The sequence below is a fragment of the Haemaphysalis longicornis genome, unplaced genomic scaffold (genome assembly GCF_048455015.1).
Source record: "Haemaphysalis longicornis isolate Haplotype H1 unplaced genomic scaffold, Haemaphysalis longicornis Haplotype H1 scaffold_3, whole genome shotgun sequence".
In the NCBI taxonomy this organism is placed as follows: Eukaryota; Metazoa; Arthropoda; class Arachnida; order Ixodida; family Ixodidae; genus Haemaphysalis; species Haemaphysalis longicornis.
The window spans coordinates 45,343,560-45,365,984 of record NW_027526335.1 but is presented as its reverse complement, the minus strand read 5'-3'; the positions used below and the strand labels follow the sequence as shown (position 1 = coordinate 45,365,984).

At 47.8% G+C, this 22,425-nt stretch overlaps 1 protein-coding gene across 2 annotated transcripts in view; it reads right to left on the bottom strand.

The window, feature by feature from the left end:
• Nucleotides 1-6,110: 6,110 nt before the first annotated feature.
• The window catches only part of LOC144174377 (beta-1,4-glucuronyltransferase 1-like), a 32,244-nt gene continuing 15,929 nt past the window's right edge, over nucleotides 6,111-22,425 (bottom strand). Inside the window, exons 2-4 of one of the 2 annotated variants that reach the window (XM_077703051.1) lie at nucleotides 20,929-22,107; nucleotides 10,879-11,150; nucleotides 6,111-8,592 (exon numbers count right to left, since the gene is read on the bottom strand). In XM_077703051.1, coding sequence (XP_077559177.1) covers nucleotides 10,884-11,150; nucleotides 20,929-22,089 — 1,428 coding nt within the window. In that variant the 5' untranslated portion in view covers nucleotides 22,090-22,107 and the 3' untranslated portion in view covers nucleotides 6,111-8,592; nucleotides 10,879-10,883. Of the gene's footprint in view, nucleotides 11,151-20,928; nucleotides 22,108-22,425 lie in introns of both variants that reach the window. The other variant, XM_077703049.1, reaches the window with a different exon arrangement.

Sequence of the window (22,425 nt, the reverse complement as noted above, 5' to 3'; positions counted from 1 at the left end):
AATGAGATCTGAACAAGTTAGGTTTTTGTAAGCTGGCTTTTTTCACATTATATGTTGCACACTGGAGCCTACTTATTAACAAAAAAATGGACGAAAAAGGGCGTGACTGTAGCGGAAGGAGACCACCGATGACGTTTGGGCCGCGGAAGCCAAGCGTTAGGGGCACTAAATGCTGCGATGCGGAAAACGCAAGACGTCGGCTTGGCCGCTAGGCGTGGCTACAATCACCCTGAACGTTCCCCTGCGTGGCGTAGCGGTTTTATAGAGAGTTTGTGGCACCCATACCCCACAAACAGCTCCGCTGGGCATCCACCTTCGCAGATTGGTTGGGCACTGAATTTTTTTGTAGCTTTTGTTTCCGTTTTTGCACATCTAATAGCGGCAGTTTCATCAAAGGTGGTCGCGCCCAGCACTGGCAATGCTGCCACTGGTATAGTTCAAACACAAGTGTGAGACTAGCCGCCTGACATAACTGTTTCGCCAGAATGAACACAGTGGTATGAGAATGACATAGGTTGCGCTAGGAAAGTCGTGTTCGGTTTCTAGCGCCTGGTCGTGTTCTTTAGGCTTACGCCCTTTACATAGACTGACGGTATGTGAGAGTGCTGAAGCACTGCGCTATTCCCACGTCAGCCGCGAGCGTACGACGTGCGAATCCCGACGACGAGCGGCCTTTAGAACAAAGACTGTTAACAAGATCTTGATTTCTGCCTGGATTCGATGCCGTGAAATACAGCAGTGCTTGCGGAGTAGGGACATGAAACCTCGGCACTCTTCCGCTAACCCCATCGCACCCTAGCGCTCACAGCAATACCAGCTTCACTCATGAATCACGTCTTTGAGTGTTTCATAATTTTTTTTTCGTTAAATATTTTTACCGCTCTGGCATCCTTTCTGACATATCTCTCGAGTATAGAAGTGTTTGATTTGACGCCGGACAAAACATATATCAACCGCGAAGCTCTTTAGCAAATCGCGATTTTTCGTGACCGCAGTTAAAAATACCAAGAAATTGCGGAGCGTGCGCAAGTGAGCGCCGCCCTCGCGGCGGCCGCCCGGCCGGTAACAAAACCAGGAAAATGCCTAGCGCTCGTGTGTGCGTGCCTCGCGACGACCGCCCAGCGTCCCCGGCGCACGTTTGTCAAGCCAAGCAAACCTCTTAGGGAAACTGACCAAGATTGGCAAAAGAAAAGTCCAGCGTTCGCCGTAATCGTGGAAACACTTGCACGGGACGAGAAAGACACGTAAGTGCGTTCGTCTCCAAGGTGATGTCCAATGATTATCACTTTCAAAAAATGAAGGAAGTTCACACTTATAGCTACAGAGATGCAGCAAAGACCGTTGCGGCAGCGAAGAAGCAGCAAATCGGCTTCAATCGGGAGCTTAAACCTTCGTGAGGGCCGTGAAGGTTGCGTAAAGCTTCGCTACCTTCAAGTCTTACACGTTAGAGTGAGCTTCCGTCAGTGTTTATTTTACACTGGGCCCGTCAATCACATTCGCCAGTGGTCGTGTCTTTTTTACTGTGTTAGCGCTTTCTTCGTTCTGTGTTTTACACGCTTTAAATTTTCACATTCGAAATTTGAGCCAAACCGTATGTGCTTGACTGGTAGGGCCACCTACCCTACTTCAAGCGAAACAGCGAAACTACTGCTGGTGTGTGGCGGCAGCCAGCGAGTTTTAGGGCGACTAACGTGGTGGAAGCCTCGGAAGCGCTCCAAAAGGTGGCCAAGCTTTCAGAAAACCGTTTTGTCGTACGTCGTTTTTCGAGGTGGTGACAACCAATCGAGGTTTTAATGCGATTATCATTCCTAGGCTACTTCATCCAGTTGTTGCTGTGCAGCCATCTGCCTAGCTTATAAATGTCCCGACGCTCTGAGAGAGGGCAATAGCCATTATTTGACTCTCCTGCCGAGAAATGTGGATGGAGTGGCAAAGGGACGAGAGGAAGGGGCCTTCGGGGGAGTGCTTTATGGGGACCCAAGGAAAAATGTGGACGCTAAATAATGTTCAGGTCGATGAAGGATAGAAAGGACGCCCTGTTCCCTTTTTTCATTTACACCACAGTGGTGGGGAGAATTAAATGAATATGTGCGGTCGTGCGCGTGCGTGCGTGCGTGTGTGCGTGTGTGTGTGTGCGTACGGGTGGGAGTGTGTGTGTGTCTATGTGTGTGTGATTGCGCGCGTGCGCGCGCGCGTGTGTGTATGTGTGATTGCGCGCGTGTGTGTGTGTGTGTGTGCGTGTGTGTGATTGCGTGCGTGTGTGTGTGATTGCGCGTGCGCGTGTGTGCGTGTGTGTGTGTGTGTGTGTGTGCGTGTGTGTGATTGTGCGTGCGCGTGTGTGCGTGTGCATATGTGTGAGTGAGTGTGTGTGTATGTGTGTGCGTGTGAGTGTGCGTGTGTTTGTGCGCGCGCGTGTTGGTGAATTGATTGGAAGTGAAACATTCGGTTGATGCGTGCACTCAATATCTTACTCGTGAGTGCGTGTGTGCTTCTCCATGTGGGGCTGCCCTAAAGACCCTTTCCCTCTAATTTCCTCCGACGAGCAGTGGGAGGGGGCGCTGGGTAGCTCTGACCTAGGGACACAACTCTCCCTCGTGGACACGGCTACGCTAGTCGCCGCCAGGCTGGAGCCTGCGGCCACCCCGACCCCTTAAACCTACTGCAAATAATAATGTTTTAACTCTCTCTCTTTTTTCCCATTCCAGTTTTGTTAACAGACATGCCATATTTCCAGTTTCAGTTTTACTAATGGAGATGACATAGTATGTGTGTCATTTTGCGCAAGTTGGCAAGTTTTGCGCACTAGAATGCAAGTTGGTCAAAAAATAAATAACGGCAGACGCGTTTAGCTGCATTCCTATCAATGCATAAACCCGAAAGTATGAATCCAAAATAAATAGCCGAGAGAAGTGCTCTAAAGTAAAGTAAAGTAATGAGATGACAAAAACGCTGAACCCTAGCCATATTGTAGTTGGACTTCTGACCACCACCTGAACACGCAGGCTGCCTTCAGCAGCGGCGAAAGGCTTTACCCTCAACGCAGCTATAATGTGACTCTTTTTATGTCAGTCATTTTATTTCGGGTTTTCTCCAAATAGTGTCATGCGTAAGCCATGAACTCTCCCTACCTCCTGAACAAGAATGGGATGCACTCAGGATTCCTGCCATGCAATCCAAAGTGCTCACTGAACCCTGATGGCCCAGTAAGCTTCCTGTATTAGTTCAAGAAGTCACTGACAAAAAAAGAAACAAAATTACCTGCTGCAAGTCTGAGAATCCAATAACTGATGAGTTTGCAGCAGAAGGGCATCGATGCTTGCCGTCGAACTAACTAAAAAAAAAAATCACAGGGACGCTTTACTCCATGAACCTGGGTTGTACGCATGCCTGTTGGTGGGTTTGTTCAACTTGCGGCCGGCGTGCACTGTGATGTGCGCACAGCCGATGGTAGATGTGTGATCGGCAGCTGGCGACCGATGTGTCCACAGCATATTCACGAAGGCTTTTCTAAACAGACCCCGAAAAAGGGGGGAGGGAGAGGCGGAGGTGGTAACATTGCTGTGCTTTTGTCTGTACTTTATTTCTGCCCCCAACACTGGTGATGTGCATACGATCGGCAGCTTGCTACCCTGTGTCCACAGCGTGTGGCCTTGAAGCTTTCATCTCCAGATCTTCACATGTGCCTCTCTCCCTGTACGGTGGCGAAAAGTGATGTCGCCGTGTTTTATTCGTGTCTTATTTTTGAGGCGCGTGCGGTTTGACACTGTGCGGTGCACCTCTTTCCTCGTATCCTGCTCCTTGCGTGCTACTCCATACCTAAGCTACGTGCGATACCGCAGCTCCGCGGCATCACACATTGTATCGCATATTTCACAGACAAAGCGCTGAAGTTTGCGCGGGGAGACACCGATTGTACCAAACACAGCCTGGAGGTACTATATGAAAAAAAGGCCTTTTTCCCGAATGGGGTAGGCTTGATACTTTTGTCAAGGCACTAATTCCAGCGCTATCGTGAATCTATAAACTTACCCATGCTCGATAAGGTAACTCATGTTTTGAAAAGTGTTATAATTATGTACCCTGCTTGCGCTTAGTAACCCTGATGCCACGTTCATTTTTATGCTTGCCTGAAAAGTTTGAGCCTTTTTTTCTGACGACACCTGGCCACCACACATTATTTTTACAATAGGTGTTGTCCCGATGAGGTTTCAATCCCCAGCAGCTTCACGACAGTAAGTACACGTTTTTTTTTTGTGCTCAACGACATTACCGGCAAAAAAGACACCTGGATATAACTTGTAATGCAAATGAGTTACATTACATATCCAAACAGTTGTGTGGCTCAGCATGTCTTTTTCTGTGTTTAGATGCCGTTGTCACTGCATTGCACAATAAGGGCGTGCTTTTTTTTTTCAAATACGTTACCTCATTACAAGAAAAACAAACGCAGATAAACTAGCGCCACGTTCAAACTGTTGTTACATCTGACATCTGTCTAAGCAACGGTACTTTAAGACAAATTGTGCGCATTGCCTGGGGCTATCCTGTGGGGAAGGAGATAACCAAATACTACCACTGCAAACATCGTGACGGCACATGCGCACTTTGCGTTGATGCGTAGTTCCAGGTTCTGCCATACAATTTGAAATGTTTTGCATTTCAGAGTGCACCTCGCTAGGTTGCTGAGTAGCTGCCATCTCTGTCGATACATATAAATGAGCGTGCACAGCCACAATATATTTGACATCAGTGAGCTTGCTTCTGAAAAAAAAATTACACTATGTTCCCGTGGGGGAACCCTGAGTAGTATGCAAAGCAGCCATGGGGTCGATTCAAGTGCCCATTAGTTTTCAGTTCGTCGTTTCCGTTAGGTTGAGGTACGTAGCTACCGTTATATTCACAGTTTGGTTTCCATGGTAACTACCACACTTTTAACTTACCGAAACTACGAAATGGGAAATTGCGTTGAGCCCATGGCTGTCTTGCATACTACTCAGGGTTCCCCTACGGGAAGACGGTGTAATTTTATTAGATGCGACGGGGCGATGTCCCTCCCTTGTCGTTGTTGCGCCGTCCACACCCCCACTGCGCATGCTTGGCTTGCTGAACGCCCGGTGGTGTCTTACCCTTTAATGGCTCCTGGAGCAACAGTGTTACCGGTGTCTTCCTGGGCCAGCCCGAGATGAGCCGAGCATGCGCAGTGTGGGTGTGGATGGCGCCACAACAAGGGAGGGACATAGCCCCTACCAAGAGATGTTGGAGCGACAGTGTTTCCGGTCCCTTCCTGGGCCGGCACGAGACGAGCACGCTTCCCCTTAAAGGGCTCCTGGAGCGGCAGTGTTGCCGGTGTCGTCCTGGGCCGGCGGAGGGATGGACGATGGACTACGGACGACGAAGCCGAGAGCAAGAGATGCTTTGCATCTAAAAGCCTAGCTGGTGGTTGTTCTCTTCTGCTTCCTCCTTTCTGCTCAAAGATTTATGGTATTGGTCACATCTCTCAAATGTTGGTGTGCCTTTGCAAATGTTTACGTAAAATTAGTTGTCTTACTATTAAGAAATGGTGCGGCAACGTAAAGAGAGAAGCAGTGCTTTTAGCGAATCGCCGGCTCAGAGATTGAAAGCTTAAAATCAGTTCCTTTGTCCTGCCACTGGTAAAATCAGAGGATGCAGATAATGGCGGTATTGTGGAATATGCACGCTCTGTGACATTGGTCATTAAGTGATGACATATTTCATAACTCATTGGGTCAACGGTTGTGGTACGTGCTTCTGCAGGTGCATGCTGACGTCACACCGCGGAAGCGAGTCCCAGAAACAACCACAAAATTCGAACTACTTGATTGCCTGTCAACTCTTCGGCCTTTGTTTCATAATTCGTTCACACCCTAATTAAAGTGCAGGTTCGCCCGCACTATTGATACTAATGCATTTTGTAAGTCATAAATAGTATTAGCACTTCTACTATACCAGAGAACCTGCTACATTTTCCTGCAACCAGGGCTTGTTTTCTAACCAACACAGGGGCATTGACAGCTTGACTTCCGAGTTACTGTGGCTGAATTACCTGAGCACCATGGCAGGCCCCTCGTGATAAAATGCCGACACACATCAATAAATAACATTTTATTTCATCCAAATAACACCTCCTACAGCTTTTTTGTTTGCAAATTTTTATTTATGTCGGTTTTTATGTTCCGACCAAACTTCGTCTTTTTAACAAACAGCAGAATAGACAACACAAAGCAGCAGGACTACGCAAATACCCACGCGTCTCCACAGCTTCTGCAAAAACGCACGCACATCATTACAGAGATAACATTTGCTAGATAATGTTTGCAACACAGCAGACCCTGATAAACGATGCACTCGCACTGTTAAGATTTGGGAAGCTTTTACGAAAAGCACCAAACGCGCTGCAGCAGTGAGCTCACTAGCAGTTATGTCCGTGGAATGTGTCGACTCAGCTAAAAACCGACGCTCGTATTGTGTGACGTGTTTACGTGAGCTGTTCAGAATATTGCGCGCATTTGAGACATGTTATTGAGCTAAACCGTACGTAATGTGATTCTGTAACTCTGGCATCGACTAAGTGCCTGGAAAACAATAAATCGCTTCTTTGGTAAAAACACGTTGCCGCATTCTTCATCAACCTGTTCATGGATAGGGTGGTCTGGGAGCTAGTGACTCGTCACATGTTGTAAGCTCGTGGTTTTCCCTGGATTTGACAGATTGATAATGTGCTTCGCTCAGGCTTGCGAGTTTTATTTTTCAGCACTTTCGTCCTTGTGCTATACAACTTCCATTATTTAATGCACCTTGATTTAGGGCTGATACGTATTAAAAAGGTCTCCAACTATAGAGCCCCCAATCATGCCGACAGCACCCGTAAAACCATGCACTGAATTAAGGAACGGTGAGTACAGAAAACAAGAATGGTTCGTTAGGAAGATTGCCATCTCATAATAACAATCATGCCAGTTTTTTTAATACAACTTCAAGATTTTAGCCTGGTAATATGTAAAATAGATGAAATAGCGGCAACACACTGGTCACGTTCTCAGACTGCTCCTCTGATTAAACAGGGTCTGGTATGTTGCTGACAATTCCTACCGTCAATAAGCATGCTTGTGCGATTGTAGCGGTGCCTCTGGTTGCGCTTGACTTCACTGATTGAATGTTTCCATAGAGGTTGCACGCTGATTACTTTGTTAATGCTATTAGGATTATTGGGCTCTTCACCGGGCTTGCTGGTGTGTGGGTATCTTGCCGTCTTCTTTTGGTACTTCGCCAATAACATCATTGCTGATGTGGCGTAGGGTGAAATTTGAAAGTTTGCCGAAATTGGTGGCCTCTCTTTCTTTCACTCCCTCCCTTGTGAAAGCAATGTCTTTAGAGGCTGGAATAAGATTGAGTAACCTAACCGAATCTAATTCTTAAAATAAGGCGAGGATGCATGTTGCCTTCCTTGTCCCTTGAGGATGCCAATTCTGTTGCAGTCCGTAGGTGACTCGTCCCAATGAATGCAACATGTAAACCTCAAGGGCAGCTACATATCTTAGGTAATGTGTGAAAACATGGTGCGTTGTCAGTTTGTGACACAGTAGGTAACTAGTATGGTACTTGCTGCGTTTAAAATATCTATAATGTGCCAATCTCCTTTTTTTTCAATAATTCATAACATTCACTCACGCACGCATTGATCATGCCTTAAATTAAGGTTGAAATATGTTGTCAGCACGGCATTTTACAGTCAAAAGCTTTAAAGTATACTTATGCATTCAAATTGGCATTTGGAAAGGTCTGCTGGCAGCACGTATGATAGGCAAAATCTGTAAAATCCTTGGACAGATATCAACATTACCCCAAGTTTTTGTTGTTGTAAGTCTTAAAACAGACCCCGTAAAAAACAATCCAATTACACTCCTGACACGTCACTCCTTCTCTTCTTCTTTAAAACATCTCAAAGTTATCTGTCAACAGTCGCACTTGGTACAAAGAGTTGCAAACCAATTCAAACAGCATGGAAGTTCCTCATTGCTTGAATCGAGTGCTTTGAAGCTTAGAGCTTTCGTTGCGTGCCTTCGTGACAATATTCCTGTAATGCCATATTTCATTAATTCTTTTTGCGGAGTTTAAGCAGCAAACGAACGTTGCCAGCATTAGCAATACTTTATATGCTGAGGTGAGAGCTTGGCAGCGACCAAAACAAATGCCTACCTTTTACGCAAATAACAGTGGGTATACACCCCACGCCCGGAAAGCCTATTTACTCATCGTGCAACTAGCTAGCAGATAAATTGGTCCAAACAACGGTTCTTTACTCATTTACTGTGAAAGGTGGTTGCATTTCAAATAGCTCGAGCATCTTCTGAGATATGACTTCGTTTCTGAGTTCCAACAAGTTCGAGTACTCTGCAATTTAAACAATTAAAATAAACTTTTGAACTGCCTTGACATGACGAATTTGTAGAAAGCCCGCTCGATCAGTGTCACTAGTTTTCCTATGGTTTGAGCATGCAGCTTACACCGCAGTTCAAACAGAGTTGCCAGTCCAGGTAATGGCAGTCTAACTCCAGGGCCGTCACGTACTCCCTACCGAAAAAAAAAAAAAACTTCTCTTGTAAACTTTTCGTCTTTTCCGCATAAAAATATGTCCCTTACATCACGTGCAAGCGATAAAAGCTTTTTTCTCATTGCCATACTGAGCAAGCGTTTGTAAAGCCTTCCGCGATACAGGTGAAACAGCGAGTGTAGTAAAAGCGTTGCGGTGCTGTAAATACAGTTCGTAAATCTAATTGCAATATGTCTGCAGTTTCAACAGATCAAAGTGTCACTCTGTTTACTAGCCACTGCATTCTGTGTTGGCAAATAGAAGTAGTGACGCTTTGATTCGCTTTTCTTAAGCTGGCGTAGAGCGGGTCATGGCGAAGGAGTTACAGTCTTAACCAAAACTTTATAGCCCGCATGGAGCTTCCAGGAGAAGCCGAAGCCTTACACTCGGGTTCAACAGAAGCACTTCAGTTCACAAGGGAAGAAAACATGCTTTCGCCAGCTTCCTGTCAACAAATATTTGGACCTAAATTAGCCTTGTGCTTTGAATTCTTCACGGAGACTAGAAACTCTTGCTGTGGCGTAAGAATGACAGACTGTACATGCGGTGAAGAAAGTGAATTCATTGAGCACCGGTCGCAGCCGTGGAGTTGTAGACAGAGAGAGAGAATAAATGGTTACTGGGTAAACAAAAGAGTATCATGCTCGTTGCTATACCAAGTTACGACACTTGGAAATGGTAATGGTTTGTCGTAAGGAATACACACTGTTACAGCCAAAGGAAGCAGTATTCGTCAGTGTTTGGATCTGTTACTTAAACAGCGCAGTAAGTGAAGCCCCAGTGACGCTCAAAGCTGTGGTCTCCATTCCTCCAGGGCTGAGTAAGGCGGCCAGCCTGCGATGCGGCTACTCTACGTGCAGCAGGCTTTCCCGTTTTCTCTATCAAGGCCCAAAACACCGCATCGTTTTCTTGTGGCTTGTACTCCCTGTTTGAGTATCACACAAAACTTTGCACACCCTTTTTGACCTGAAGGGTGCAAAATATCGTGTCCCATGTCGAGCACCTTTTAAAAGTATTTGGACAGGGAAGGGTGTTTCAGGGCTAAGGTTAATTTGCGTCCTTCACACATCTATAGTTGTGGGTGTGCAGTATTAACACACCAATGTAATAATGCATTAAACATGCGCAATAGTCAGCAAATCAATAAAGTAAACTGAAAGGGGAAAGAAAGTGAGTCAATTGTCATGCTTCCACTTACACACGTGTCTCAACTCCTTGCTTTTATGTCAGTGAAGGAAAATAATCAGGCCGAGTCTGTGGACTGTTTCAAAATTGAACTTTTACCTGTTATTTCAAAACTGGGCGTATGTGATTCGCAGCATATTCAATTCAGCATGCACCTCACAAAACCATTTTAATAGTGATATGGAGCTTGAAAATAAAATTGGTGTAAGTTTTGTGTTTAATAAGTCATGACCTTAACATCTAAACATCTTTTCTACACCCGTTAAGCACCCTACAAAAATGGGAAAATTTTTAGTGTGTTGCCACCCTTTTCTCAACCACGAGAGGATGTCAAGGGTGTCGGCACTAAAAGAAAACAAGGTCGATCTCCTTGCAGCACCTTAATCACACCCATTTTGCACCTTTTCGGGGGGTTGGGCGGTAAAAAAAGCTTATGCGCCCTGCGCCGACGCTAGCTCGCGCGAGAACAAGTCTACATATGTATCCTTTCCCTCTCCCATTCTTACCATCCCTGCAGTTGACGCCTACTTGATCTTCCAACAATAAATACAATTTTAAATTCAGCAGGGAATAAAACAGGTGACTGCCAATGCCGAGATTTCCTAGGGGATTCAGCATTCACCTTTTTAATCAGCATTTGATCACTGCACAGGCTAAAACGCTTGCAGTCTTTTCGCCAGGCCGTGCTTTTCTTGCCGAGTGCTCAGCTGGATCCACACTGGCAAAACGCTTTCTCACTCTCGGCTGCTGAAAGCATCGGGTTTGCCGTTCACACTTTTGAGAGAATTCAAATTCGTTGCTTAGCGTGCCGAACATAACCCTCGTTGATGCGGAGTTCGACACTGAAGGGCCGTGGATCGACTAGACTAATTTATTCAGTCGTTTCAAAAGTTAGCCCTCATGGGGACTAGAGCCGCCCTGGTTGGGAATCGAAGCCGCAGCCTCGCGTGTGGTATCATTAGCCTCTGCGCCTTCGACCGGGGCGGGCCTTCGATGTTTTGGCGGTGATATATTGCTCTCTAGGCGGGGTTACCTTCCCCACCGCGCGCACGGCGATCTACTACATGAGCAAGCAGCCTCACGCTATCTACGCTGCACGATTCGACCACGGCAGCAGCGGCTTAGTGGCCGGAGCAGAGGTCGTCTTGTCGCCGGTCGCGGGCTTGGTGACAGCTGCGGTGACGTTGTACTTTCGGTGCACGTCTCGCTGGAAGCCCGCCAGCTTCTTGTAGTTGAGCGCGTTCTGCCGCTCGCGCCAGTGGCCCCTGGCCCTGTGGTTCTGCATGCCACGGTGCAGGGCGAACGCTTCGTCGAGAACCCAGAACTCGAAGCCGGCCGCGTGCGTCTCGTACACCTGCGGCAGCCAGCAAGAAAGAATAAAAAATAGAAGCCGATTAAGCAGAGTTCATTCTAATCGTTATGTTTCGCATGTGTATACCGCTTTGGGGGATGTTCTCCCGTACCGCATCCTCAGTAGCTCATCTTTTGGTTCCAAGTTCCTCCCTCAACCTTAAATCCCTAACAAAATGTAGTAGCGAAAACTCTGAGCCAGTCGTTGATCACTGAATCATAGGTGACGCTTATGATTGCAAACGATCGGCGGAATAACACGACTTCGCGCGCGTGTCACATACCCGACGACTAACCAAACGAAAGAAATCCAGAAGCTCGCACATGAGATTTTGGCGCAGGTTAAAAACCCCAGGTGGTGAAAATTAATCCCGAGCCCTCCACCATGGCGCGCCTCATAGCCCAAGTGTAGCCTCGGCACGTGCCCGTTATCACCCCGCAATTTGAATCAGAATCTCACTGCCGTACCAATCTCGCTGTCTCTGCCATGCTATACACCAAGTCCCAGTAAAGTCGGCTTTATTACTACACACAAATGCCTTGGTGCCAAAGCATTTTTTGGGGGGGCACCTTTTGCAGTCTGATATCGAAGTATGAAATCCCCAGAGCCTTTTATTAAATACCGAAGAGCTATGCACCGAGCCCCTACTTTACAGAAATGCATTGTTAATGTCGGGTATCAAAAGCATGACGTCACTTTTTTATGAAATACCTCCGCAAGACTTCCTGTGGAGAGTTTCAAGAGCGCCCCTTTGATGTCAGCTTTACTACTGCACGCGTAAACATTTCTGGGAAGGAATCTTTCTCTGGACAATCTAAGCTGTCTGTTTTAGAAGTACGAAGGCCACACGGACTTTTGTTAAATACCTACCGCAATCTCTCTTATGTATACCCTACACCGGTGCGGCGAGATACGCTGACAACAAAATGATGGTTGCAGTAGCAACATCCAATAGCCATTTATTTGCTCACGCGTCGATTCAAACGACCTTCCCACGCAACGCTGGCTATTGCATTAGCCGTCATTCAATCCTCCAACAAAGTCCTAATCACGGATTCTCAAGCAGCCTGCTACAGTTTTCTGTCGCGATATTCCGTTCCAAGATAGGTACAAGCCCGGCACTTCCGGTGCGATGCAAAACAATAATTAGATGTGTTGATATGCCAACCCCACCCCTAAACCAACCTAAATGACACCACTCCACTTTTATATACGAAAAACGCGTAGAATTGGGCTACGGGAACTTTTACAATAAATAAAATCACAGGTTTTTGCTAAAAATATTGGCATTGCTGGGGACCGAACGCGGGGAGTTCTTTCCCACCCAAGATTCTACCCCTGGGCTACTAAAGCAGAACATTGGCGTTCTTTTAGCAGTTGCGCAAGACAATAGCTGCTCGCGCAAACGGCCGCCGATTCCCGGCCGCGGAGGCCGTTTTTCTGATGGAGGCGAAAAGCAAGAACACCCGTGTGTACGAAATTTCGGCACATGTTAAAGATCCCCAGGTGGTCAAAATTAATCCGGAGCCCTCCACTACGGCGCGCCTCATCACCTGCGTTGCGTCGGCGCGTTAAACCGTACCATCAATCAATCAAATCAATCAGCGCAAGACAATAGGAGTGCTCCAAACGAAGCAGTAGATGGCGCTGGGTGCACACCGGCAATGCGGACTTGTACCCACAATGAAACGTAATCTCACTTTGCTGTCAGGTGCGGTGGCACCAACATTCCGGGTACTTGAAAACACGACCATCTCTGTAAACAACATCTTTTACACCTGCCCGTGCCCCTGTAACGGGCAGCAACTTCTCTCACCAACAGGCTCGCGAACTGGCCCACTGAGCCCCTGGACCCCTGCAGCTCCCGTACCACTTCTCTCTTATCGCGACAAGCCAGTTTTACTGAACCACTAGACCAAAATTTCCGAGCCGTCACCACACCCACAGCAGAAATCAGGAAACCACGCTCTGGCAATTACAAACAGGCACGTACGTACACCTGGGGTCAAAAGTTTACAGGACACGATTTCAACTTTCAGCGTTAATTTCTCTGCTCTCTAGGAGCTCAGTACACAATTTGTATTTGTAAGCGAAGCACCACGCTTCGTGGTATCATCACTATGCCAGGAGCTTATCGCCCCGAGTGCAGAGAAATTAATGTTGAAAGTCGAAATCGTGTCGTGTAAACTTTCGACCCCGGGTGTACGCCATTCCGAATTTTTCCCCACACAGTACACTGTTCACTGCAAATATTGCCAACAATTAAGTAACCTACAAATTATACTCCTGGTAGTCATACACAACCCAGCTGTACCACCCCTCTCACCCGTTCCTCTCCTAAGCTGAAGGAGACGCTTTTGACCAGCTGTCGACTGAAGGGCCATACTCTACTGGTGACTCGGGCCTAGACGGCTAGGACACATGGAATACTGGACTAAGGCTCCACTCCCACTTTTAAACTCGTTAAAATGTTTTCTGTCTCTCCCCTTCCCTCCCACACGAACTTGTATCCCTATAAAGCGCTTTGCAGCGAACCTTTGAAGTAAGCTTCACTACTGTACACAAGTGCATTACTGGAAAGACATTTTTTAGGAGCAACCTGCAAACCCTGTTTTTAAAGCATCCCGGTCAGTTATTAAAGATCGGAGCGCTATACGCCGAACTCCTTTGAACTAGGATTCACTACAGTACACAAATGTATTGTTTAATATACAATGTTATGGGCAATATAAGTGGCCTCATATTAAGTTATGAAGGCCCTAGAGCCTTTTTATTTAAATATTTCCTTAAACTTTTATGTATCCTTATGATCTTATGTATCCATCACCAGGAAGATATCTTTCGCGAGACAATATAAGTGGTCTGTGGAAATATGAAGGCCCTATACTATAGCTTCATAAAAGTTTATTCATATCCCTTTCTGCGCGTCGAAGCCGGGACACATCCAGCCTTACAGACGACAGACGGGTTTTCTCGTTGAGTCCACGTAGATATGCTTAAGAGAGAGCGACCAGAAAGGGTAGTCGAGGTCATATGGACACCCACTCACTCCTCATTAATCGGCAACACAATTGCCGACTACTACGCCTGAGAGATGGCACGCCGGGCACAAGAGGAGGCGAGTGGAGGAGAAGACGACGACCCGACTCCCGTCACTAGCTTCAAAGAGATAACAGAAATGTACAGGGAGGACAGGCGCGCACTGCCGGCACCCCATCGTACACTTACACGGAAAGAGAAGACAGTATTAAGAAGAATTCAAGCGGGGTCGCCGGCCCACCCAACATTGCTACACACCATGTCCCACAACAATATGAAGACACATGCCCCTTCTGTCGCAAAGAAAAAGGCACCTTGCGACACGTGATTGCAGAGTGTACGTCACTCAAAGCCCCCATCCCACAAATCCCATCCCCAACCAACACCCCCTACCTCCTTCCCCCATAGAGCGATGGGAGATTCTACGGTCCAGCCCCGCCGCAACGACCCACGCGGCCCTAGTGGCCCGGGGCCTGGAGGTGCTGGCCGTTTATGGGCCCTGTGAATAAGGGACCACCCCGTCGGAGGCCGCCTCAACGGTGACTTCAATGGCTCAAATGAAGTCGTATCTATCTATCTAAGTATGTAAAACACGGCTTGGTGTTCGCTTCATTACAAAGAAAGGATGCTAGGAGACCAATATTGTCTTTGATGAGAGCAAGCTTTACTGCGATTAGCATTCTTAGTGAACTTGGCCAATTTTGTACTATACCTTTATAGTTCCTTGCCCAGCCTCCTGAACAAGGCCTAGTAATTCAACAGCCGAAAAAAAAAAGTTGAGCAGAGTTACTCGAGGAAATAGAGCCCAGGTCCTGCGTGTTCGAAACGGGAGCACGACCGATCGATCCACTCACAGCAGATGACTGGCAGACGCTCAGAGCAATGGAAAGTCTCGATTGTGTTGAACTTTATCGTGTGGGAAGTAGAACCGCTGTACCATTGAACACGCAGAGGCAGGGGTGGACCAGTCGCATCATGAATATATCTTCATTGACGTGATTCACACCGTTGGCCTGCAGCCCCACCCCCTTCTCAGTATCTGTGACCCCGTCTAGCTTCTCACGGCGCGTCATGGAGCCCCTTCCTGTGAAGCCTTAGTAAGAGCGGTCAGTACAAGGTCACCAGGAGCGTGAAGGAAGCGGAGGGCTTGTGAAAAGGAGTGGATGAATGGGGAGATATGGGGAAGAAGAGTGAAGGGAATTCATTTCGGCAACACAAATCTTCAACTCAACACGAATTGTGCTGCTAGCGAAGACCCCACCCCACCTTATCTCTCGGCATAGTCGCCCCACGATCTCCGTGCACTCCACATTTTTTTTTTGCTAATAAAGAAGTTTATTCTCTCTCTCCGTGCATCAAGATGTCACCCTGTGCTGAGTGCGCATGCGCAACAGCTTTTACGTGGTAGCAGTTCTTCGTTAGACTTTGCCCGTGGAACTGTAAGCAAGGCGGAATTCTTGTCGTCTGCCAGTACATGGGCTTCTACGGGAGAAGTATACTTGGTTAGATAAAACGACTCCAACTTGTTATTCATCGAAGCTGTCCCGATGCAAAGAACATGAAGCTGCCGCTACTAGGCCATTACAACAGCACGACAAAACCACTGTGAAACGGACAGCCTTCTAGTGTGTCTCCTGTGATACAACTGCAATCATTCCAAGTTTCGTGAAGGTAATTTGTTCAGAAGTATTCTAGAAAACTACGAACAATCGTGTTTTGTTTCTTGCACTCGTTTGGCTTCGCTGCCTAACTACGCTCACAGCTTGTTTTGGGGGCATCGGACACTACTACAGCCTAGCAGAGCCTCGTCTGAGCTAGGGAAAGTAAAAACGACGCTGACGATACCGGCGTAAGTTCTCTCTGTGGCGAAGCCGGTAACTTACCGATTATGCTACACCGGCTGGTTCTCTATGAGCAAAGCGTTTGAATTAGGGGTGTGCGAATATTCGAAAATTTCGAATATTACTCGAATAATAAATCAGTTATATTCGTATTCGCTTCGAAAAGAATGTATTCGAATTATTTCGAATATTCTAAAGGGTTCGAATATTCGGCTATTATCGAATATTTGGATTGTTAAGGGGAGGACGCGGCTTTCACCTTCGAAAAAAAAAATGACCAAAACATCGTTTTTTTGAAAGCCACATATTCGGCTTCTATGTTTTCTATCCTGGGCGTTTGCAAAGTGTTTCCGCCGAAAACCGTCGCAGAGTGGGATAAAAAATACTTGTGAAGCTGTGGTGAGAAAATGTCAGCTTACAAGGGCGAAAAAAAAAACGGCAATTTTCGGAGCGCTCTATCTCCGCAACGGTGCCACCGGGCGCGGCCATTTTGGTACCATTGGATCGGCCGAGCGATCTTCTTTCCGGTCCTGGCCGTCTATTTTATCTTCGTTTATTCACGAACACACGAACGGCAGAAAAAGAACCACGCACAAACGGTTTCTCAAAAGTTATTTTTTGCCACCTACGTCTCTTGTTCCAGTGATTTCTTCGTGACCGCGAGTCTATTTTTGATTCCGTTCTTTGCGTTACGTTCCTTGATAAACAGCTGAGGTTGTAACACTCTTGGTTTTTGTGGTTTACTTTTTGTGAATTTTTATACAAATTGTTGTTCTTGGTCTATATGCCTGTTGTACATTCACATCTGAAGAACTGAAAACTAAAAAAAAAGAGAGCTATAACAAAAAAATCTCAGGCTGTCACGACCACACCCATTCATTTGGGGATGCAAAGCACTTTGAACAAGTTTTATATTATGTTTTGTAGGCCACTCAAGCTCAGTGCAAGGTGAACAGAAAGAAAATTTCATAAATAGCAAAGTTCTTAAAATATTACTTTGAAATAAATTTTTATGGTGTTATCACAGAAGCATTTCCAGTTGCATTGCTAATTTTTATCAAAATTCTCAGAACATCAAGAAGTTGATTTCGAAAGCCACGTCCCCCTTAATTATTCGATATTCGATTCCATATTCGAAGCTAGATATTCGTATTCGATTTGTATTCTAAAAATTCGATATTCGCACATCCCTAGTTTGAATTGATGCCCGCGCAGCGCGCGTTGCTGCGGACGTTGTCGCCTCGCCCCTCGCGCGACTATGTGAGAAATAAATAAGAAAGCTCAACTAGGATCGTCGTCCAAAATGTCTAAAGTTCATCACGCCAGACCCATGGCTACAGTCACACGACACAAACTGAAATTAATTGATGTTGACCCCTCAGGGCATAACCTGATATCTGTAAAGACACCTTAGACGAACGTATACATCAAAACACTCAAATGACACCGCAACTGCAAAGCGTTTAATTCAAAACCGGTCAAACAACGGCTTATAGCAATGCTCGGCTTGGTGCGAGAAAATGGCTAATTCGTTCTGAGAAAATGAGCGGTCGCACGATACTTGGTGGTGCACGTTGCCAACACCTTCTGTTATTTCTTAAATCTTCTATAAAGTATCTCTCCTTTCTTCGGGAACTGAAGGCACGTGCGCAGAGGGCGAATACTTTCTGTGGTCGATTTCGAACTGTACTTGTGCGGAAATTCAACACGAGAACCGATTTAACCACCAACACTTGCTCAACTTGTCATTTTGCATGGGAGGACACTTTTTTAACCTCTGTGGGGACTCTTTCGCGAGATCTTGAACCCCAATATTTACCAGGTGTGCTAGCCCTACTCTAGCGCGTTAGGCTTTGTTCGAGCATGCCCAATGCCGACCTCAGCCGTCAGCGCCGGGGAGCTTGCCGAGGGCTCTGCAAGCTTCAACACAGGTGAAACCGAAATAAATATGACTCAAAAATTTTTTTGGGAGAACATGCGGAACTTATATCGGAGAAAAGCTCGAATTAAAAGTAGATTGACGTCGCCAAAGAAGGCCCAGCGCCGTCGCATAGTCACTCCCATGCCCATTTAGTTTCCCAGGAAGGTTATTAGGGAGTGTTACACCGCAATATTGCCTGTAAGTTGAAAATCTAGAATTACATAGATTTATCTCGCCCTACTCAACTCCGTAAATTTCACTTGGTGCCAGGCCGAACGAAAAGTTCATTTTGAGGCCACACGGAGCACGAAGCCATTGCCACGTCCGAGATCGCAGCAAAGGCTCTCGGCCAAGTCAGCCAATTTAAGCTTGACAAAGAGAGACAGCCCGTACACTTGTACGCCCTCGCCCCTAATGACGCAGTCGAAGGGCTCATGAGGGATTACCGGTGCCCTTCTTAGAAGCCTAACTGCTAGGAAACATGGACCAATCCGAGCACTAAATTTATGCATGCAGGAAATTAAGCCACCCCACCTCGTAGTTATCTCCTTGGCTGGAACCAAGGTGGTATATTACGTCACTTTTTTTGGAGCCGAATGCCCATATGCTGCTCTCCACGAGAAGGCTGTTCCGGTTTGCGACCTTTGTCATGAAGGCGCACACATGGTGATGGTATGTGCCCAGCCAATCCGTGCATGCGGCGCAGCCTATGAGATCCTCAAACCAATGGCGACTCCTGTCGACACCAGAGCACCTTCTGTGGGTGGTCCCACTTTACGGCTGCCAAGGGCTGCCCGAAACGCTTCAAGGTGCCATTCTTGCTGAAGCAACGAGAGTTACAAAAGCGCCGGGCGGTGGAGCGATCCTGGGGGGCGGACCTGGACTCACAGCACGGACGACCATGAAGCAGTACCCACTCCCGGAGAGGGCAGCGCAGTTCGGATTCCAAGTCCCGGAACAGGTCAACAAGGAGGGCATTGCATCTTTTGCTTCTCATTGCAATCTCACACCCTACATTCTCCCCCCGGCAAATCAAAATCCAACTCCCTGCCACAAATTTATGCAACTAAAAATCGCAAATTGCAACGCAGAGATTTACGATGGCCGAACTTCAGAAGAGATTGGAAGCTCTTGAAAGCCTGCAAACTGGGAGTGGTTTTCAGACACTCTCCCACACTCATCTTGGGGACTTCGACGCGGCGCACCAATTCATGCGGGTAGCGGATAACCACACAAAGGGCAAGGACATCGTCAGCGCCATCGAACAGCACCACCTGGAGCTCGGCCACCACGTTATCAACATCCTCATCAAAAAAGGAATTTTATAACGTCCGCACAGGACCCACCCGCATCATCGCTTGGGACAAGTTCCTTAAAGGGAGATTAACCAAGTCCTTCCCTCCTCTCTGACCTAGGAAGAAAAAAACGCAGAACATTCTTGATGACGTCAAAGTTCACACCAAACCAATTACCACGAAGTGTAAAACACGTCGTGTCGACCAAAAGTTGTTACACCTACGTAAAGCAGCAAACTATACGCCGCGCAACGTGTAAACAGAGCTGGTTAAAGCTGTGTGGTGCTCTACAGAACATCACACAGCTTTTGTGATCACACAGCATCACACATAACACATCTTTTGCATCGAACAGTTTTTCGATGCAAAAGACGTGGTGTTTTTCAAGACACCTATTGGCCCCATAAGCAGCAATAAACAGACCAACAAAAACATAATGCGTAGTCTACGCTCGTACCATTCTACCGAAGATGGTCTTTTAAAAATCTCGAAAATAAACATGACAGCGCGAGGGTGCCCCCCCCCCTTTCCTTCTTTCCACCAGAGTACACCCACTTTGGTCAGTGATATCTAGAACTGTGATGTGCGAGCATTGATAGCCGCCAGTAAAGAAAAAAAAACGTGCTCCAGGTCCTAAGTAATAAAGAAGATCCTCACTAACAGGGACGAAAGAGCATTGTAAGTTCTGACCGATTCCTTTGATGGCTTTTGGCAGCCAAGAACACTGCCGACATCGTGTCAGACAGCCGAAGTAGATTTTACCCCGAGGCCTGGCGAAGCGTCACATATTCTGCAGTGCCTCTGAAGATGTAAATAAATAAATAAATAAATAAATAAATAAATAAATAAATAAATAAATAAATAAATAAATATTGAGAACCGACAACCGACCTCTCGCACTTCGTGTATTAGAAATGTTGTGGAGCTGATACTGCTCACCAGATTACGACGCTTCCCACTCCAGATGGAGGGATCACGTGACACATGAAGCGATCCTCTGAAATCTTAGCAAAGCTATAATGTTGAGAGAGGACTTACAACTATGCTGTATTTTGAATCACAGCGCAAGCGCTCAATACAAGGACGAAAGGCAGAAGGGGTGACAAAGTACTATGTTAGTCCTATTTATTGTGCCTGCCTTAATCTTGCGCTGTGTTTCAACATGAATCACCAACTCGTTCAAATTTTCACGCGGCGTAACTACATCGTAGGACTCATTTTCAACCGTCAATACAGGGACGTAAGCTCTAATCCTATCAAACTTGGGGACAGTGGGCCTCCCCAAGGGTCGGAACTCTCCCCCTAATTATAAACACCGCGCTCCTGGGTATTCCGGAAAGACTAGAGAGAGTGTCCAATCAGCGCCATGCTTTCTAGGGCGGTGTAGTCACCTTAGGGACGGACACGGACCCCTCGGTGGCCTCTAGGGCACAACAGCTCGCCGCTGCAACAGGAAACCAAAACTCCAAAGAAGGCAGTATGTCCTGCGTGCCGCAAAAGTTGCAGTTCCTTGTCTTCAGGAGACGTAACAAGCGATACACTGACGACATTTCCGGCGCCGCACTTATTCAAATACTCACTATAGATACCGACACATGCGCTGTTGAGAACCGTTTGAATAACAGACACATCTGCTGTTTCGTGACCAAGAGCTGAATGACGCACGTAGTATAGTCAGGACTTACCTGGGTGTTCCGCGTGAACCCGTATCCGACGAACCTCTCGTCATAGCGGGGCACCTCCTTGCCGGCCACATAAAAGGGCTCGTAGAAGAACTCGTAGTGCTGCACCTTGTAGGCTGCGCGCAGGCCGTCCTCGGAGTGCTTTAGGGCTTCCCAGGCGGCGTGGTTTGTCGCGTACTGGTTGAAGATGAACGACTTGAAGTGGAAGGGTCGCGCCTCCTTGCGGCGCACGAGGCCGAGCAGCTCGCGCTTGGTCCGCGGCACGGGCACCATCTCGCGCGCCTCGTACGTGGGCACCACAAACACGCACTTGACACAGGGCCGCTTGTTCGACGAGCCGAAGAAGTCGGACAGCTCGTCCCACAGGCCCGGCTTGGGCATCACGTCGATGTCGACGAGGAAGAAGCGCCTCTGCAGCGAGCAGCCGTCCCGGGCCACGTTGCGCAGGTGGTTCTGCGGGTACAGCATCTGCCGGGCGCTGCCGCGGACCACGCGCGCCCGGCCCGAGCTGTGCAGCGTCCGCAGCAGAGACGCGTGGCCCGCGCACGAGAAGGCTCCCCCCGCGACGTCGGCGCGCGACCAGGACACGAGCCGCGTCAGGTTCACGCCGGCAGGGTAGACGAGGTCGACGCGCATGTTGGCCCTGACGGGCTCGGAGCAGGAGCGCACGAGCGCCAGGTACGCCCGGAGCGCCTGGAACTGCGCCCCGTTCGCCACGAAGACGGCCAGGGAAAGCGGGCCGTTCCAGAGTTGGGCGAGCTCTACGAGGTGGTGCAGCCGGTCCAGCGATCCCTGCGTCGCGAGGCATACTTCGCCCGCGTCCTGGGAGCTCAGATCTGCCTCTGGCGTGAGGAAGGAACGGGCGATTTTGTACTTTCCGCTGGTGTCGAGCGCGTTGGACGCTTCGTCGAACTTGAACGGGGCCCGCCGGGCGAGGAGGTCGAGTATGTGAACGGTGTTGGCGCCGGCCGGCTGCACTTCGTCTGCGTCAGCGCGCGGCGGAGGCGGCGAGGTTGTGGCGTTGTGGTGCGGGCTTTGCGTCGGCGAGAGGTCGAACCGGTTGACCGCGAGCAGGCAGAACACCTCGCCCAAGACGAGAACAACAGCGAGTGCTATGAGACGCCGGCCCAGGCTTCTGTTGCCCGCAAGACATCCTCTTCGCATCACCGGCTATGGAGACACCTGCAAACGCGGCACGGTACACGATCATGGTGTGCTCATCGAGCTGCGCCGCAAAATGGGCCACATATCTAAAACGATGAAACTTGAAAGATGGTGGGCAGACAAGAGACAAAACTCTGGGCAGGTTTGTGGCCTAAGTCCACTGCCAACGTTTCGACCAGAGAAGACTTGTCATCGTCTTATTACCGAAACGAAGGCGCGGGGCTGATGCCGATACCTTGTTTAAAATTCTCTCTCTCTCCCTCCATCCCTCTCTATCGCTCTCTAAGTATATATATATATATATATATATATATATATATATATATATATATATAT